Source organism: Piliocolobus tephrosceles, chromosome 12 (genome assembly GCF_002776525.5).
Source record: "Piliocolobus tephrosceles isolate RC106 chromosome 12, ASM277652v3, whole genome shotgun sequence".
Classification (NCBI taxonomy): domain Eukaryota; kingdom Metazoa; phylum Chordata; class Mammalia; order Primates; family Cercopithecidae; genus Piliocolobus; species Piliocolobus tephrosceles.
Window position 1 is genome coordinate 2648722 of NC_045445.1, and position 15675 is coordinate 2664396.

Sequence of the window (15675 nt, forward strand, 5' to 3'; positions counted from 1 at the left end):
TTTTTTTTTTTTTTTTTTTTTTTTTTTTTTTTTTTTTTTTTTTTTGCAGAGACGGTTTCTTTCTGTGTTGCCCAGGCTGTTTTCAAACTCTTGGCCCCATACAATCCTCCTGCATTGGCCTTCCAAGGTGCTGGGATTAAGCATAAGCCACTGCACCCAGACTTACTTGGATATTTTATGCTATTTATTAAGCTTCCTTCTGGCCTGTGACTCCAGTGATACTGTTAATTCCTTTACCACTCCATGTGCTCACATACTTTTTGCCTTGACTATGTTGTTCTTTTGCTAGGAATGTCCTTCTTTCACCTCCTAAAGGTGGCGTCGTCTTCTGAGTATCATTTGCTTTAGGAATCCTTCTGTAACACCCCACTCTGAGCAGAAGTAATAGTGCTCACCTCTGGTTTTACTTAACACTTGTGTTTATTTCACTAGTGTGCATACTCCTATATTCCAAACTGCACTACAGCCATTGTGGTTTCTCTGTCTCCCCGAGTAAATTGTGGGCTTCCTGATGTGATTGTGGCTACTGTGCCTTCACAAACTTTGTTTACCAGTACAGGTCAGGCTCCAAGAAGACACTTGATCGAGTAATTTTCAATTTGTTTTTGTTTTCTTCTTCCACTTATTCGTGTCTTTCTTGCTTTGCCCTCTATCTTATGAGAAGAGGGTATTTTTTTCTCCACAAATCCCTCTATTCCCATATATTATTGCCAAAGACATTAAATCATTGCTTTTTGCATAAAGTAAGTTGCTACTCTGGCCAAGTGAATTTTCTGAGATACTGATAGCTGCAAATTTATTGTCACATCTGTGTTAGGATCTGCTTGGATTTTCAGGGTGAATATTCAGGGCTGTCTGTGCCAGGTATTCAGCTTAAGTTAAGAGCTCCAGCAAGAAATTCATTTTCCTTTTTAGGGGTGGAAACAAAATCTTCCATTGCTTACACTTTCCATGAACAAATCTCTTTAGATTTTACACTGTCAAAATCTTGGGTAGATTGGAGAGAACATGGCACTATCTTTAAACAAAAAGTGTTACAACCATCTGAACAGCAAAGGTAAGAAGACATATACAGGTGATTCCCTGCTTAGGAGTAGGGGTACCCCAAGCATATGTACTAAAGATAAAAGACTCTGGGGAAAAATAAGAGCACAAGGACCTTATGAAATCACATTTCACTGATAGTATTATGACTGCCTCATATAATATCAGTATAAATTTTAGGTAAGGGTATGAGAAGGGTTCTGAGAAGATTTCCCTTTCTTCTTGATGATAATAGTTTAAAGGTCCACAATTCAACCTGAGAGCCCTAGATATCCCATAAGTAAAAGAGGATGCTTTGTTTTTAAGGTGGAATCATAAGGAATCATAGCCATCTATAGGAGAAAGTCTCTAGACCGCAGGTTGTAAATTGGGAGCTTCAGGTGTGATTTGTTTGATTCACACACTGTTTACAACTTTTAAAATTATTTGCTAAGATTTTACATTTGGGAGATGTCACATAAAATTCCACATTTGCTTATTATTTCACAAAATCAGAAGATTGACAACATTGGGCTCAAATCCTACATGGCTTCAATCAATCGAGACCAAATAGTGACTATCCCTTGTAGATAAGGATATGCTTTCCCTTTCCTCATAACCTCCATCACTTTCACCTCACTCCCTGAAAAGGGAGTCTAATATCAATTGCCAGTAATCATCTCACTTGCACTTTTGTTTTACTTACAAGAGAATTAAGAGCTCCCAGTAGAAATGAGGAAAGTGAAAGAGTTCTTGTACCATATCTATCAATTTTGTTTTTTAATTAAGACATGCTGAGATGGCTATACTTTAAACAAGATGGGAGAGTTTACATTTTCTTATAGAAATAAAAAATGTTTTCCCATCTTTAAGCACACAAAGCATGCTTCTATTGAAAACATAAAACTTCATATATCAAAATTATGCTATTCATTACAAAAAACATATGATTTTTATATAGAAAAACTGCACAGTGAAAATATTAATTAAAAACATTGAAAGTTAGGTTTTGTGCTTCAATGCATACACTAAATGTTATTGCTAGAAAATGTGGTTACGCATTCAGCAACAAACCTTTATAGGCATCAAAATGTTTCACAGGTACCAAACTTGTAAAAAAAATCTATTAATTGCATCAGAAATTTATGTGTCCAACTAGAAATATTGTTGTTGTTGTGTTGAAGAAATGACTGAGACTATATACAAGGCAAGTTATGTGGAAAAGTTAAACTTCCTGTGATATTTTCCTTTGCAGCGTATGAGAGCACAGATATAAAAAATACCATAGAGTTATGAATATTTGTTCATGATGTCAATGAGAATTTTGATGTGATTGGAGAAATTTTTAGTGTGCTACTCATCACAGACAAAGCAGAAAATGACTTATTTAGGTGTATTGAAAAAGTTTTAAAAAGTGTAATGTAAGCAGATCACAATTAGTACCCATGAATAACTGTTAATGTCAGACTTGTGAAATGTATATCCAATGTTGCAAAGTTTTGCAGGGACCCAGCATTTATATTTGCTTATTGGCAGATTCACCAGAAATTATTTGCTTTGTGGTAAAAGGTTTAAATAGAGTATATTATGGATATAGTAGTTGCCACCATGAGCTAGAGGAACCCCTCTTCCCCTCTGGCTTGAATAACAGGCAGCTCAAAACTTGAAGGAAAAGGGTATACAGTATGTGATCAGCTTCCCTTTATGAGCCTGGGTGCCTGAGTTAGGGCAAGTACTCACCCTAGATATAAAATCCACGGTGGAAAGAGTTAATCACGTCAGGGAAGGAATCAACTCATTTCTTTAATATACTGACTAACATTAAGTAACCCCACCTCATTTCTCACCATTTCCCTTACTCACACCCCTGCTAATCTATACAAATTCTGTACTTGACATTGGAATTCTAAATGCAAGCCTTGACATTAATGCTGATGCAAAAGAAAAGGTGTCAGTTGTCTTGTTTGCATGTCAAAATGATAATAAGTTATGAAAGAAAATTAATTATTGTAATTTTAATTTGGAATTTTTCTTTTTTAACTTAAAATATCACTAGTTTGAATTTTTGCTTTCTCTGATATGCTCACCACATAATTAATTAAATTTGTGTTACTTTTCTGCCAGTTTATTTTTCTTACAGCTAGCCTGATTCACTTATTCAAGGTACCTCTGTATTAGTCTGTTTTGCTTTGCTGTGAAGGAATACCTGAAGCTAGGTAAATTATAAAGAAAAGAGTTTTATTTGGTTCACGGTTATGGGGGTCTGTACAAGAAGTATGGAGCCAGCATCTGGTTTCTGTAATGACATCAGGAAGCTTTTATTCATGGTGAAAGGCAAAGCAAGCCAGTGTGTCACATGAAAAGAGGGAGCAAAAGAGAGAAGAAGGTGCAAGGCTCATTTAAAACAATCAGAAAGCCTGTGAAGTAATACAGCAAGAATTCGCTCATTACTGGAGGGGGGTGGCATCCAGCCATTTGTGAGGGATCTGCCTCCATGACTCAAACACCTCCCACTGGGCCCCACTTCCAACACTGGGGTTCGCATTTTAACATAAGAATTGCAGGGGCCAAATATCCAAATTATGTCAACCTCTATGGCTCCTGTAGGCATTTGAGTCTGTGACATCTACATGAGATAATATTTTAGCCATTCTTTCCCCTGCCCCTACTGTCTACTCTCCAAGAGAAGAAAAAGTTTATTGACTGTCTGGAAGACAGTCACTGAAGTATGAGAACACTTTGAGTTCATTTCTATGTACACAGCATATACTCCAGTAGCTATTCAATGAGAGTTTATTGGATGGATGGAAGGATAGATGGATGGATGGATGGATGGATGGATGGATGGATGGATGTACTTCAGTTGAAGACAGACCACATAGCCAGAACTCTTTGAAGATGGAAGTTTTATTTCAATCTCATTTGAGTTTAGTATCAAGGGTAATCATTCTCTGTTTCCTTCAACTTCTCTTTATTGACTCTTCTCTGCCTTAGATGCCTATACAACAGCTGAAGTGGTTTATTCTTGGACTCTCGGAAAGAACAAATCTGTGGAAGTGGCACAGGATGGTTCTCGCTTGAACCAGTATGACCTGCTGGGCCATGTTGTTGGGACAGAGATAATCCGGTCTAGTACAGGTATTTAACTTATTTTATTTAACAAATATTTCTGTAACCTGTACCGCATGCCAGTCACTGTTCTAAGTGCTTATAAGTTATTTAATCTTTAAAACAATGTTGTGACAAAGGTAGTATTATCACGAGAAAACTGAGGTATATAGAAGTTCAGTAATTTGCTCCTTGTCACAGTTATGCAATGGCAAAACGAAAACGAACACTTGTCAGATTGGCTCCCGAGACCATCCTCTTAACCACAATTGCCTGCTGCCTCTTGGAGAGTGGTGCAGAAGGTGAAGGGCATTAGGGTTATAGTATGAGAAAAGAAAGCAGATGGAGGCCATGGTGGGCAAAGAGCTTGGCTTTGTTCCTAAAGATTGCATTAAAATAATTGCTTAACTCAGCCTGTGCAGAGGTGGCACATTAACTAATCCCAGAAAATGTCAAGCACACGGCCAGGATGTCCAGGGAGTAGCCATGGAATTATTTTCTTAAGTGGATCACGTAACTCAGAAAAAAGCTTGGTTGGGAAGACCTGCTAGGTTTTATCAATGGCTAACTCTTGGATATTGACAAACGGAACTAGAGTTTTGTTCTGTGGCCTTAAGTCTGTCCATTTTGAAATGACCCCTGAGCAGTTCAAGGGGCCTGAGGAACGATATATTCTGGATCTCAACTAACCTTAGAATGTTGGTCAAAATGGAGTATATGCTGAGGCCCACATATCACATAATATTTTTTTGCTATGAAATGATAGAAGCTTTCAACATTAATTTTCAAGCAACACTTGTCTCTGTGAATCCACAATTATACATGTCCTTTTATCTCATTATCTAGACATACGCTGTTCCCTCTTGTGATGTCACAGTCTGTCATCTCCTCTGCCCCCTGTTCTCCTTCCACCTCAGAATCAGGGAAGGGTGCCTAAAAAAAATCAACATTTGAAATGGAATTGAAGGACAAACAGGATTTAGAGACCTGGAATTAGTGTGGGAAAAGGGTATTCTTGACAAAGGCAACACTGAGATGTCAAAAATCCAGAAGTATGAGAGAGCATGGCCTGCTAGGGAAGCTGAAAGCTGTTCAGAGTAAGATGCAGAAGGGATAGAGAGTGTAGTGCTGCGGGGGTGGGTGGGCTGTTCCATGGGGTCCTGGGGTCATGTGTGGCAGGCCTCCGGCTGGACCAGTCCAAGTGGCACAGGCAGGCAAAGTGTGGCTGGCCCCAATCTGAAGAATTCCCTCCCTCCAGTGGGTGAGTACTGCTGCTGGGGTCAAGTGCCTGGCTTTGGCAGAGGCAGTAGAGGTGGCTGGCGGTGGGAGTGTCTGGGCCTCCTGGGCCCTGTCCCTGTGCGCCAAGAGCGCTCCTGGCCATCATGCATTGGCTTACCTGGGCCACTGCGTGGCCAGGGCTCAGAGCCCTGGGATTGTGGGCAGGGTCAGACAGGGACCCGTCCCTGGCTTACTTTGTTGAAAGTGAAACAGGGGCATTGACATACTTTTCCTGCACTGGCTGCACAGGTACTGCCAGCCGTCAGGACCCTGATCCCTGGACTGTGCAAGCAAAGAGGGAGAGGAGTCATTTGTAGGTCTCACACACCCTCCTGTCCCCTCACGTCTGCATTGGACCCCTTACATGTGTGAGCAGAGAAGCTGGCCTCCTGCTTCCAGAGGTGCCACCACCACTGCCACTGCCTGGTTTCCCCTCCCTTCCCCACCCCAACTTAAGGGAAAAAAGCAAGGAGACCCCAGGAGGAGGCCAAGGCTGCAGCATCTCATAGCCCAAAGTTGTGCACTGTACAACTGGGCCCTAGAGGCTGAGGGCCTGCCCTTGCTGCTGCAGGGATTTCCTCCTCAGAGTGAGCAAGCAAGAGAAGTCCCTGTATCTGTTCACTCCTCTCACCTCCCCATCTGTCCTGGGCACTGCCCGCCTGGCATCAACTCTTGAGACCAATCCTTGGCTGCCCAATCAGACCCCACTCCTACTTCATTTGAGTAAACTGCTGTTGGTCTCATCTTTAGCTCACAGAAGATACACGTTCATGACAGGAAAATTAGAAATACATGGAGGAGGAAATATTGAAAATTAAAATACTTTTTGTTTCCACTTTCCAGAAGTATCTTAGAAGATTTTGGTACATTAACTGATTATTTTACATTTGGTATTTAAGACGGTTCCCTTTGTATTTTCTGTATAAATATGTTTTTATATAAATGGGGCCATAGTATTGATACTGTTTTATAAGCTAATTTTTATTTAATTTTATATTATAAATGTGTTTTTCATGTCACTAAATGCACATAATCCAAGTAAAATGTACACGAGAATTAGTAAAATATTTTAGCAATTAGAATGAACACACCACACATTTCATTTATTATTACTTGTTTTGGTTACTTAAAAAAAAAAGTGAAAAGCCTTCCTTTCAGGCCAGAGCATGGTTGACAATGATGATAGTCCCCGTTGTCACTAGGAAGTGTAGAATTTCATTGTGAAACTCAATAAAATAGTATCTTTTTTGGTAATGTCCTCATATAGATGGATCACAATCTTATTTAAACAATCATCTACTATTATATTCTGTGTTTTAATGCTATAAACAACACTGTAAAGACCCTTCTTTTCCCTATAGCATTTTGCTCCTATGTAAGTATCTGCCTAAGATACAGACAGGATATTGAGATTGCTATTTCAGAAAGTAGACACGTTAAAAAAAATTGATACATATTGACAAACTGCTATTCTGAAAGGTTAAAGAATTCTCACTACTATTATCAGTGATGAGCATGCCAATTTCCCCTCACCCTTGCCAACACAGGTATCATGGATTGAATTGTGTCCCCTGAAAAGATATGTTTAAGTCCTAACCCCCAGTACCACAAAATGTGACCTTATTTGGAAACAGGGTCACTGCAGATGTAATTAGTTAAGATAAAGTCATACTGCAGTGGAGTGGGCCCTAATCCAATATGACTGGTATCCTTATAAAAAGGGGAAATTTGGACATAGAGACATAAACACGCGTGTGCATGCACATGGAGAACACCATGTGAACATGAAGGCAGAGATTGGGGTGATGCTTCTATAAACTGAGGAACACCAAAGATTGCGAGAAAACAACTTGAAACTAGGAAGAGGCAAGGAAGGATTTCCCTACAATTTTCAGAGGGAGTGTAGCCCTGCTGACACCTCAATATCAGACTTCCACCCTCCAGAACTGTGAAAGAATACACTTGCTTTGTTTTAACCCATCCAGGGTGTAGTACTTTCTTATGGCAGCCATAGGAAAATAATGCAACAAGATATGTCGTTCGTGTTTTCTCACTGTTTTTCAAAGTAATACATGAGTATGGTGGTAGAATTAATAATGATCAATTTCTGAGCATGTAATATGTGCAAAGCATTTCCCTGAGGGCATGTATTAACTCACTTAACCCTTGAACAACAGTTTGAGGTGGGTGGTGGTATTATCTGAGGTTTAGAGATAAGGAAATCGAGGCTCAGACAGATTAAATAATTTTCTCAGGGTCACACAGTTGGTAAGTGGTAGAGCAAGATTTGGAAACAAGGCAGCAAATTTGCTCCAGAGTCTATAAACATAATAACTACATGGACCACTCCCTTTTTACTTTGCATCTAGAAGGAAGGATGTAAGGAAAGAAGGAAGGCAGGAAGAAAGGCAAGGAGGGAGGGAAGAAGGAAACAAAAGAAAATTTAAAAATCAAATAACAGAAAGATATATACTGAAAAGGAGCAGTTCTTATTTTAACTACTTATGTTTTACTTCTGATGGTTCCCTCCATAGTTCTGAATAATGAGCTTATACTGCTGTTTTTCACCTTTAGAGACGAAACATTGATTCCCTACTCTAAGGTATATGAGTGCTTATCTCACTTCCATTGCCCCTACCTCTCCTTTCCTCCAAGTCTTGATAGCTGGATCAAATAGTTAGCTATATTTATTGATCTATCAACCCTTCTGTCCTCATATCCTCTCCTTCTTTTTTCCAACTTCTGCCAACTAAAAGTTTGCTTTCATTGTAAAAACAGATTAAAATGTACACTTAGTTCTTGTGGTAGGGAGAATAGTGGTCCCCCAAAGATGTCCACATTCTATTCCCTACAACCTGTGAACATGTTAGGTTACATGGAAAGTGGGGATTAAGGTTCCTAATCAGATGATTTCAAAATAGATTATTCTGAATTATTCAAGTGGGCATAATGTAACCATGAGGGTCCTTATAAAGGAGAGGCAGGGAGACCAGAGTCAAAAAGAAAATGAGTAGAAGATATTTTACAGCTGGCTTGAAAGATGACAAATGGGGCTACAAGCCCAGAAATGTGGACTACCCAGAGAAGCCAAAAAGGTGAGAAAACCTATTCTTCCCTAGAGTCACCAGAAGTGAAGGCAGCCCCACTTACATCCTGATTTTAGCACAGTGAGACCCATTTTAGACTTCTGACCTTCAGAAGTATAAGAGTATAAGTTTGTGCTGTTTCAAGCCAACAAGTGTGGGGTAATTTGATAAAGTACCAATAAATAGAAAACTAATACAGTTATATACCCCTAATTAAGCTTTCAATACTTTCTCTATAGATTGATATAAAAAGCTCAAAACCAGCAAGATAAATTTGTATTATTATGACTGTGTAAATACTGTCTTTTGTTGGGATTGCATTTCTTCTTTAAGGGCCTACAACCCACTTAAATTTCCCTAGTTTTCTGTAGAAAGACGCTTCAGAGTATTTTAGAAAAAGGCACTCAGGTTATCTTTCTTTTGACTGGGAGAGTAAACATATTGATACAGCCACTGTGCCTATGGAAGTAGGGCTTGTAACTTTTCCAAGTTCAGATCTGCAGGAAATGTCCCTATTTTCCATTCCCATTCTTGAGACCCTCTCCCTTTGTCCCTGCAGCCTCCAGGTCTGTGTCCTCTCTGGGCGGTGCCAGCAGGGACCTCCCTTGTAAACTGAGCTCCCTCTGCTGCTTCTCATCTACACTGAGGTCTGCTTTCTCCATTAGCACTTTCTGAATTCCAAAATTCTCTTGAGCTCTTTCATTCATTCTTTACTGTTGTTTTCTTCCTTATGGGTTTATTCTATTTTACTGTTTTCACTGGCACTTGATGAAGTCTTAAGAGAAAGAGGAGGTAAATGTTGCTGCTCAGTCCACTATATGAATTGGACATCTTTCCAACTTTTTACCTACATTTTTTAGGAACTGCATTATTTCCATTTTTAAAATTTACATCTCGAATATAATCTGGAGTTTTATTTTTGGTTTGCTCTATGAGGTAACCAAATGTACCAGTATCCATGAATGGATAATCCAGTGTTTCCTCAGTGAAATGAGATGCTGCTTTTATCATATACTAAATTCATATGTGTGCACATACATACACATACAAATGCATAAATCTGTGTCTATATTTATTATTCTCTTTCATTGTTGTCTCTCTATTTTTTATATGTATCACATTATTTTAATTATTGTAGATAAATGTTTTCAAACTGTGTATATATACATACATACACACACTTTCTAGGAAGATACACAAGAGGCTGTTAATCATAGTTACCTAAAAGAAGGAGATGTGAAATGCTTAATTTGGGGGCAGATTTGGGAGGGAGACATTTTGCTGCACATACTTTTATACCTATTGATTTAGGAACCATATAAATATTATTACCTCACATATATATGTATTGTTTTTATTGTGACCATAAATTATAGGTGTTCCTTTCTAAATTCTGCATACACTCTTCCATGTAGGGTCTAGCATATGAATGGAAATCTAGGCCAGAGAAAGGTCAGACCCACAATCCATGGATGTTCTGATTGGTATGGCTGGCTTTCTCTCCAAATGCTGTCAGTCCTCACTATGAACTAGCTTCAAGCAGAGGCTGTCTGCTCTTTGCTCCAGATTCAAACATGTATTAAATAAATGAATGAAATTCCTCAAAGTCTGTGGCTAGTTGTTGACACCATCCCCTATTTTCCCTAATTTGGCGAATTATTACATTAATTTTCTAAAATGATAGTTTGGATGTGTGATCCTTATATATCCATCTTTCCTAGAAATTTGATCATTTGTTAGAATGACAGTTTTATTATTATTGTCATTGTATATATTATTTCTTTAGATGTGTAGCATAGGTAAGTGAAGATAATGCATAAAACAGGACATAAAGAAAAATCAGAGAGATGGAGATAAAAAGAAAACAGGAGGCAAGATAAAGAACAAGGAATAGAGATAGAGGGAAAAATACCTAAGATAGATTTAAGAAAATATATCCACTTACTTTTTTATGATGAGTTAATTTGCCAAGCTAAAAATTCCTCTTGTGTGTTTCAAAACCTCAGAAACTAGCTACGTTATAAATGTGTTTTATGTTCTATTATCAAATATTTCACATTTAACACAGATGGAGTTTAAGAGACTGAAGTGCAAAGGCGGGAGAAAATTCTCCCAAATCACTTAAAGGGTCATCCCTCATAATAAGCAAAACAGAGAGATGCAGCAATAGGGGTAAGAAGGGAGAGAATCTAACAAACCCACTTCAGGAAAATATAGTCAGTTACGTAAAGCATTATTTAACTAAACTGTTCGGCATTTCTGATACATACATAATAACTAATTTGTGAATACATATGCATTGTGTGTTTTATATTGTACCCTTGAATATTTCATATACAACATACACAACACAGATGGTACATAATGAGCTTAATAAGCTGAGACACAAGGGTGGAGGTGGGATGGAGGAACTTGTGAAATCTTCCAGTTTGATTAAAATTTCAGTTCTCTCTTTCACAGGGAAGAAGATGTATAGAGATGGAAAATATCAGAGTTGTGTTTAAGAAAATTGATTAAGTTAATTGACATAATAAATTAATTTGCTAAGCTTTCTAAAAGTCCACTTGTAAGTTCCACCCATAGAAATGATCTAAGTTGTGAATACTTGTGAATATATAAAGGTGTCTTTCCATTGTCCCTTTGACGATTTCACACTGGACCCAGATAGTCTGCAATACAAGGACAGAAACAAGGGAAATCTTTGCAACCTAGTAAAAGGTGTCAGTTCTTACTAAAGAGAATTCCTTTCACCTCTTCAGAAGACAGACAGCAAGACAGAATGAGAAAGAAAGAAATATAGAAAAGGAGAGGATTGAGGAAAATCAATGTGTTCAACTGTTCTGAGTCAGTTATTCAAAACAAGTGGTTAATTTTATAATCTTTTGAAAAGTCCATTTGCTTTGCCTTTTAGATCCACAGAATGTAATTAATTTATGAATATTTATTACATCTTTTATATATTAAATATTTCACATGATCAGAAATAGGATTAATAGGTAGGGTTTGGAAATGTGAGACTAAGATGGAAAAGAGAAAGAATTGCCTAAGCTAATCAAAGTCCAACTCTCATGAAAAACAAATCCCTAGTGCCTTCTCAGCGGGGAGAGAGTGAAGGAAAGGGAAAGGACAGAAAGAAGTAGAGATGGACACAGACAGAAGATAAAACAAAGAAAGAAAAGAATTGAAAAAAGAAGCAGAGAGAAAGAAAAGAGATGGGAACCCCAAAGTTGTAATTTTTAATTTGCCAAACTTAAAATAAGCCTACTTGTAGTTTGTGTGTTCACATAAACAAGCTAAGATGTGAATACACATTCAATATGGGTTGTATATTGAGTCTTGGATGACCGGGTGGTGCTTCCTAGGTTTAGGTACAAGGGAGTGGGTAGAGTAGAAAAGTGGGAAATTGCCTCTTTCGGGAATCCTGCCAAAACCGAATGTGGGTGAAGGAAGAGAGGTGAAAAATAAGAAGCTCTGATAAAAGTGCTATTAGAGCAGGCATATTGCAAGGGTCTTTGAGGACTATTTTGGAGAATCTGGCTTTTACTCTTTGAGAGATGGTAAACCATTGGATAGTCTTGAACAGAAGACAGACAAGATCTGACTTACGTTTTAATAAGATAATTTCTGGCAGGTGTACTATGAATGCATTGAAGAAGTGTCAAGGACAGAGCAAGGAGACCAGTTAGAAAGCTATTACAGTACTCTAGGTGAGACATGATGGTGGCTTAGACCAGGGTGGTAGCAGTAGAGGTGGTGAGAAGTGGTCAAATTATGGAAATATTTTGGAGAAAGAACTGGAATAGTTGGCTGATTGATTGATTTTTGTGTGTGTTATGTGTGTGTGTGTGTGTGTGTGTGTGTGTGTGTGTGTAAATGTGTGAGAGAGAAAGGAGGGAGGGAGAGTGAGCAAGATAGAGAGAGCAACAGAACACGGTGAGGTTGAGAAGTCAGTGGAAAGTCTCTTGGGGGAGCCATTTTGAATGGGTGTGGGGGATGGGGAGAGTGAAAACCAAAATCTTGATTTTCATGTTAAGTCAGGATGCCTATTAGATCCCCAAGTAGTGATGTCTAATATATAAATCTTAGAGTTGAGTAGAGAATCTTAAGACTCCTGTAATAAAGTACTGCAAACTGTGCAACTTACCAGAAATGTGTCTCACAGTTCTTAAGGCCAGAAGTCTCAAATCAAAGCATCAGGAAAGTTAGTTCTTTCTAGAGATTCTGAGGGGGAAAATCTGTCCCTTGCCTCTCCTTAGTTTCTGGTGGTGGCTGTAATCTCTGGCATTCCTTGGCTTGCAGCTGCACCACTCCAATCTCTGCCTTTTTTTTTTTTTTTTTTTTTTTTTTGAGACAGAGTCTGGCTCTGTTGCCCAGGCTGGTGTGCAGTGGCCTGATCTCCGCTTACTGCAAGCTCAGCCTCCTGGGTTCACACCATTCTCCTGACTCAGCCTCCCAAGTAGCTGGGACTACAGGCGCCCACCACCACACCTGGCTAATTTTTTGTATTTTTCATAGAGACGGTGTTTCACCGTGTTAGCCAGGATGGTCTCGATCTCCTGACCTCATAATCCGCCCACCTCGGCCTCCTAAAGTGCTGGGATTACAGGTGTGAGCCACTGCTCCCGGCTCTCTGCCTGTTTTTTACATATCCTTCTCCCTGTGTGTCTGTGTTTTCACATGGTGCTCTCTTCTAAGGACACTGGTCATGTTGGATGAGGGGCCCACCCTGCTCCAGTATAGCATGACCTCATCTTAACTAACTACATCTGCAATAACACTATTTCCAAACAAGGCCACAGTCTGAGGTAACAGGGGCTAATGCTTCAGTATATCTTTTTGAGGGACACAATTAAACCCATAACAAGTAGGAAGCCCATTGGGGAATTATTAGAGTTTAAGGTATTAAAGACATAGGCTGGATGAGAATGGCCGGTGTCTGAGTGAGACAGAAAAAAGAAGTACAAGTACAGAGCTTTGACATCCTTCAGTGTTTAGAAATTAAAAGGAACAGCAAAGGAGACTTTGGAGGAATGGTCTGTGAAGTAGGAGAGAAGCCAGAAAAGCATCATGGCCTAGAGGTTCCGTGAAGAGAGTGATTACAAGAGGGATGAAGGATCAACTGCATAAAGTGCTGCTGACAAATCCAGTAAGATAGAGAATTGACTAATGCATTTAACAACATGGGGTAATTATTAGTGCCTATCTCACAGAGCTGTTAGGAGGATATAAAGTTAACACTCCACAAACACTTAGAAAAATATTTTGGCACACAGTAAAAATGCAGTAAGTGCTCACTCTTATTTTAGGAGTGGGATAATGTAGGTCAGTTCACATTCTGCTATGTGAACTTTTGGGTCTAACCAAGTAAGTACATTAGAACAGCAGAGCATAATGGTTAAAAAGCATGAACTGTGGACAACCTACCTGGGCTTGACTTTGGGCTTTACTACTTACTAGCTGTGTAACCTTATACAAGTTACTCCGTCTCTCCTTGCCTCAGTTTCTTGAGTTATAAAATGAGGATAACAATAGTACCTACCTCACAGGGTTCTTGTGAAGATTAAATATTTTATAATGTTAAAGTGCTAAATAAGTGCCTGTCACATAGAAAGTGCTGTAGAAGAGATTTTTATTTTATTATTATTTAAATGAGAACATTAATTTACTTGAATGAATTGTGTCAAAATTGTTCTGAGCAAGCTGTATTGGTACGCTGATAGCATTGTTTTTTTCACACACACACACACACACACACAAAAACACACTGTTTTGTGATTGTTAAAGGGCTTTGGTTATATGAACTTGGGAGGTGCTGGAATACCCTGTCTTGAATATAAGATTAAGGAGTTTTGTGGATTGAATTGGGGCCCAACTTGATTTAACAATGTTTATGTAGCTACATACTGCCTAATTTTACTCTCTGTCTAGGAGAATATGTCGTCATGACAACCCACTTCCATCTCAAGCGAAAAATTGGCTACTTTGTGATCCAGACCTACTTGCCATGTATCATGACTGTCATTCTGTCACAAGTGTCGTTCTGGCTCAACAGAGAGTCTGTTCCTGCCCGTACAGTCTTTGGTGAGTGATAATTTATGGAGCGTAAGGGAAAGTCTTATCATGCAGAGTCACAGTGGAGGTGAGAAAGGTGGAAGAATGATTCCTGGAGAGAATGGGAGAAATGCCTGTGCCTAACAGGAGTAACTGAATCATCAGACCATGGGGTTTTAGACGACAGAATTCTTTTTTTTTTTTTTTTTTTTTGAGACGAAGTCTTGCTCTGTCGCCCAGGCTGGGGTGCGGTGGCCGGATCTCAGCTCACTGCAAGCTCCGCCTCCCGGGTTCACGTCATTCTCCTGCCTCAGCCTCGCGAGTAGCTGGGACTACAGGCGCCAGCCACCTCGCCCGGCTAGCTTTTTTTTTTTGTATTTTTAGTGGAGACGGGGTTTCACTGTGTTAGCCAGGATGGTCTCGATCTCCTGACCTCGTGATCCGCCCGTCTCGGCCTCCCAAAGTGCTGGGATTACAGGCTTGAGCCACCGCGCCCGGCCTAGACGACAGAATTCTTAAAGAGGAAGTTACAATAAGAAGACTGTTGGACCAGTAAGATACTGAAATGCTTCCCATTTCAGTCCTGCTTGCCCCAAAAGCTGGAGAGGGAATTCTCCTTTAGTGAAAAAGAGAGGAATTTAGTGCACAGAGTGGAGAAGTCAAAGGGTTAGAAACCAAACTGTCTGAACAGAGTATTGGATTGGGGACTTTGTTAAGATCCGCTCTTTTTGTATGAGTGTTTGACTTTGTGGCTTCTTCTCTGGCCTTTTTGAAAGTATGAATTATCTGATATTGTGTAAAAGCCACACAAAGTTTAAATGATTTCTTAATAGTACCTACAATCAAAGGCATTTTCTTCATCATGAGTATACTGATGTCTAGGAAGACCTTTGCATATCATTAGCACTTTTTCCTCACAGACTTAAAACATATAAAACATTTCTTGCCTATTTTTCCCACTGTCGGAGATAAATATTAATTTTTTCAGCTACCAAACTGCCTCCATGGCAATGGTACCTTTGAAGCATATACTTGAGTGTACTTGGTATCCATACAGAAGGTGTTTCTGCCACTATCCTGAAGTTTTACTGGGTAGTGAAATAAAAAGTAAATTATATTTTGGAAGAAG

At 39.1% G+C, this 15675-nt stretch overlaps 1 protein-coding gene across 1 annotated transcript in view; it reads left to right on the top strand.

Annotated features, from left to right (window-relative positions):
• GABRA3 (gamma-aminobutyric acid type A receptor subunit alpha3) overlaps positions 1-15675 on the top strand; it is a 171915-nt gene that overhangs the window by 145847 nt on the left and 10393 nt on the right. The window contains exons 5-6 of the mRNA XM_026451624.1: positions 4018-4161; positions 14424-14576. Coding sequence (XP_026307409.1) covers positions 4018-4161; positions 14424-14576 — 297 coding nt within the window. The remainder of the gene's footprint in view (positions 1-4017; positions 4162-14423; positions 14577-15675) is intronic.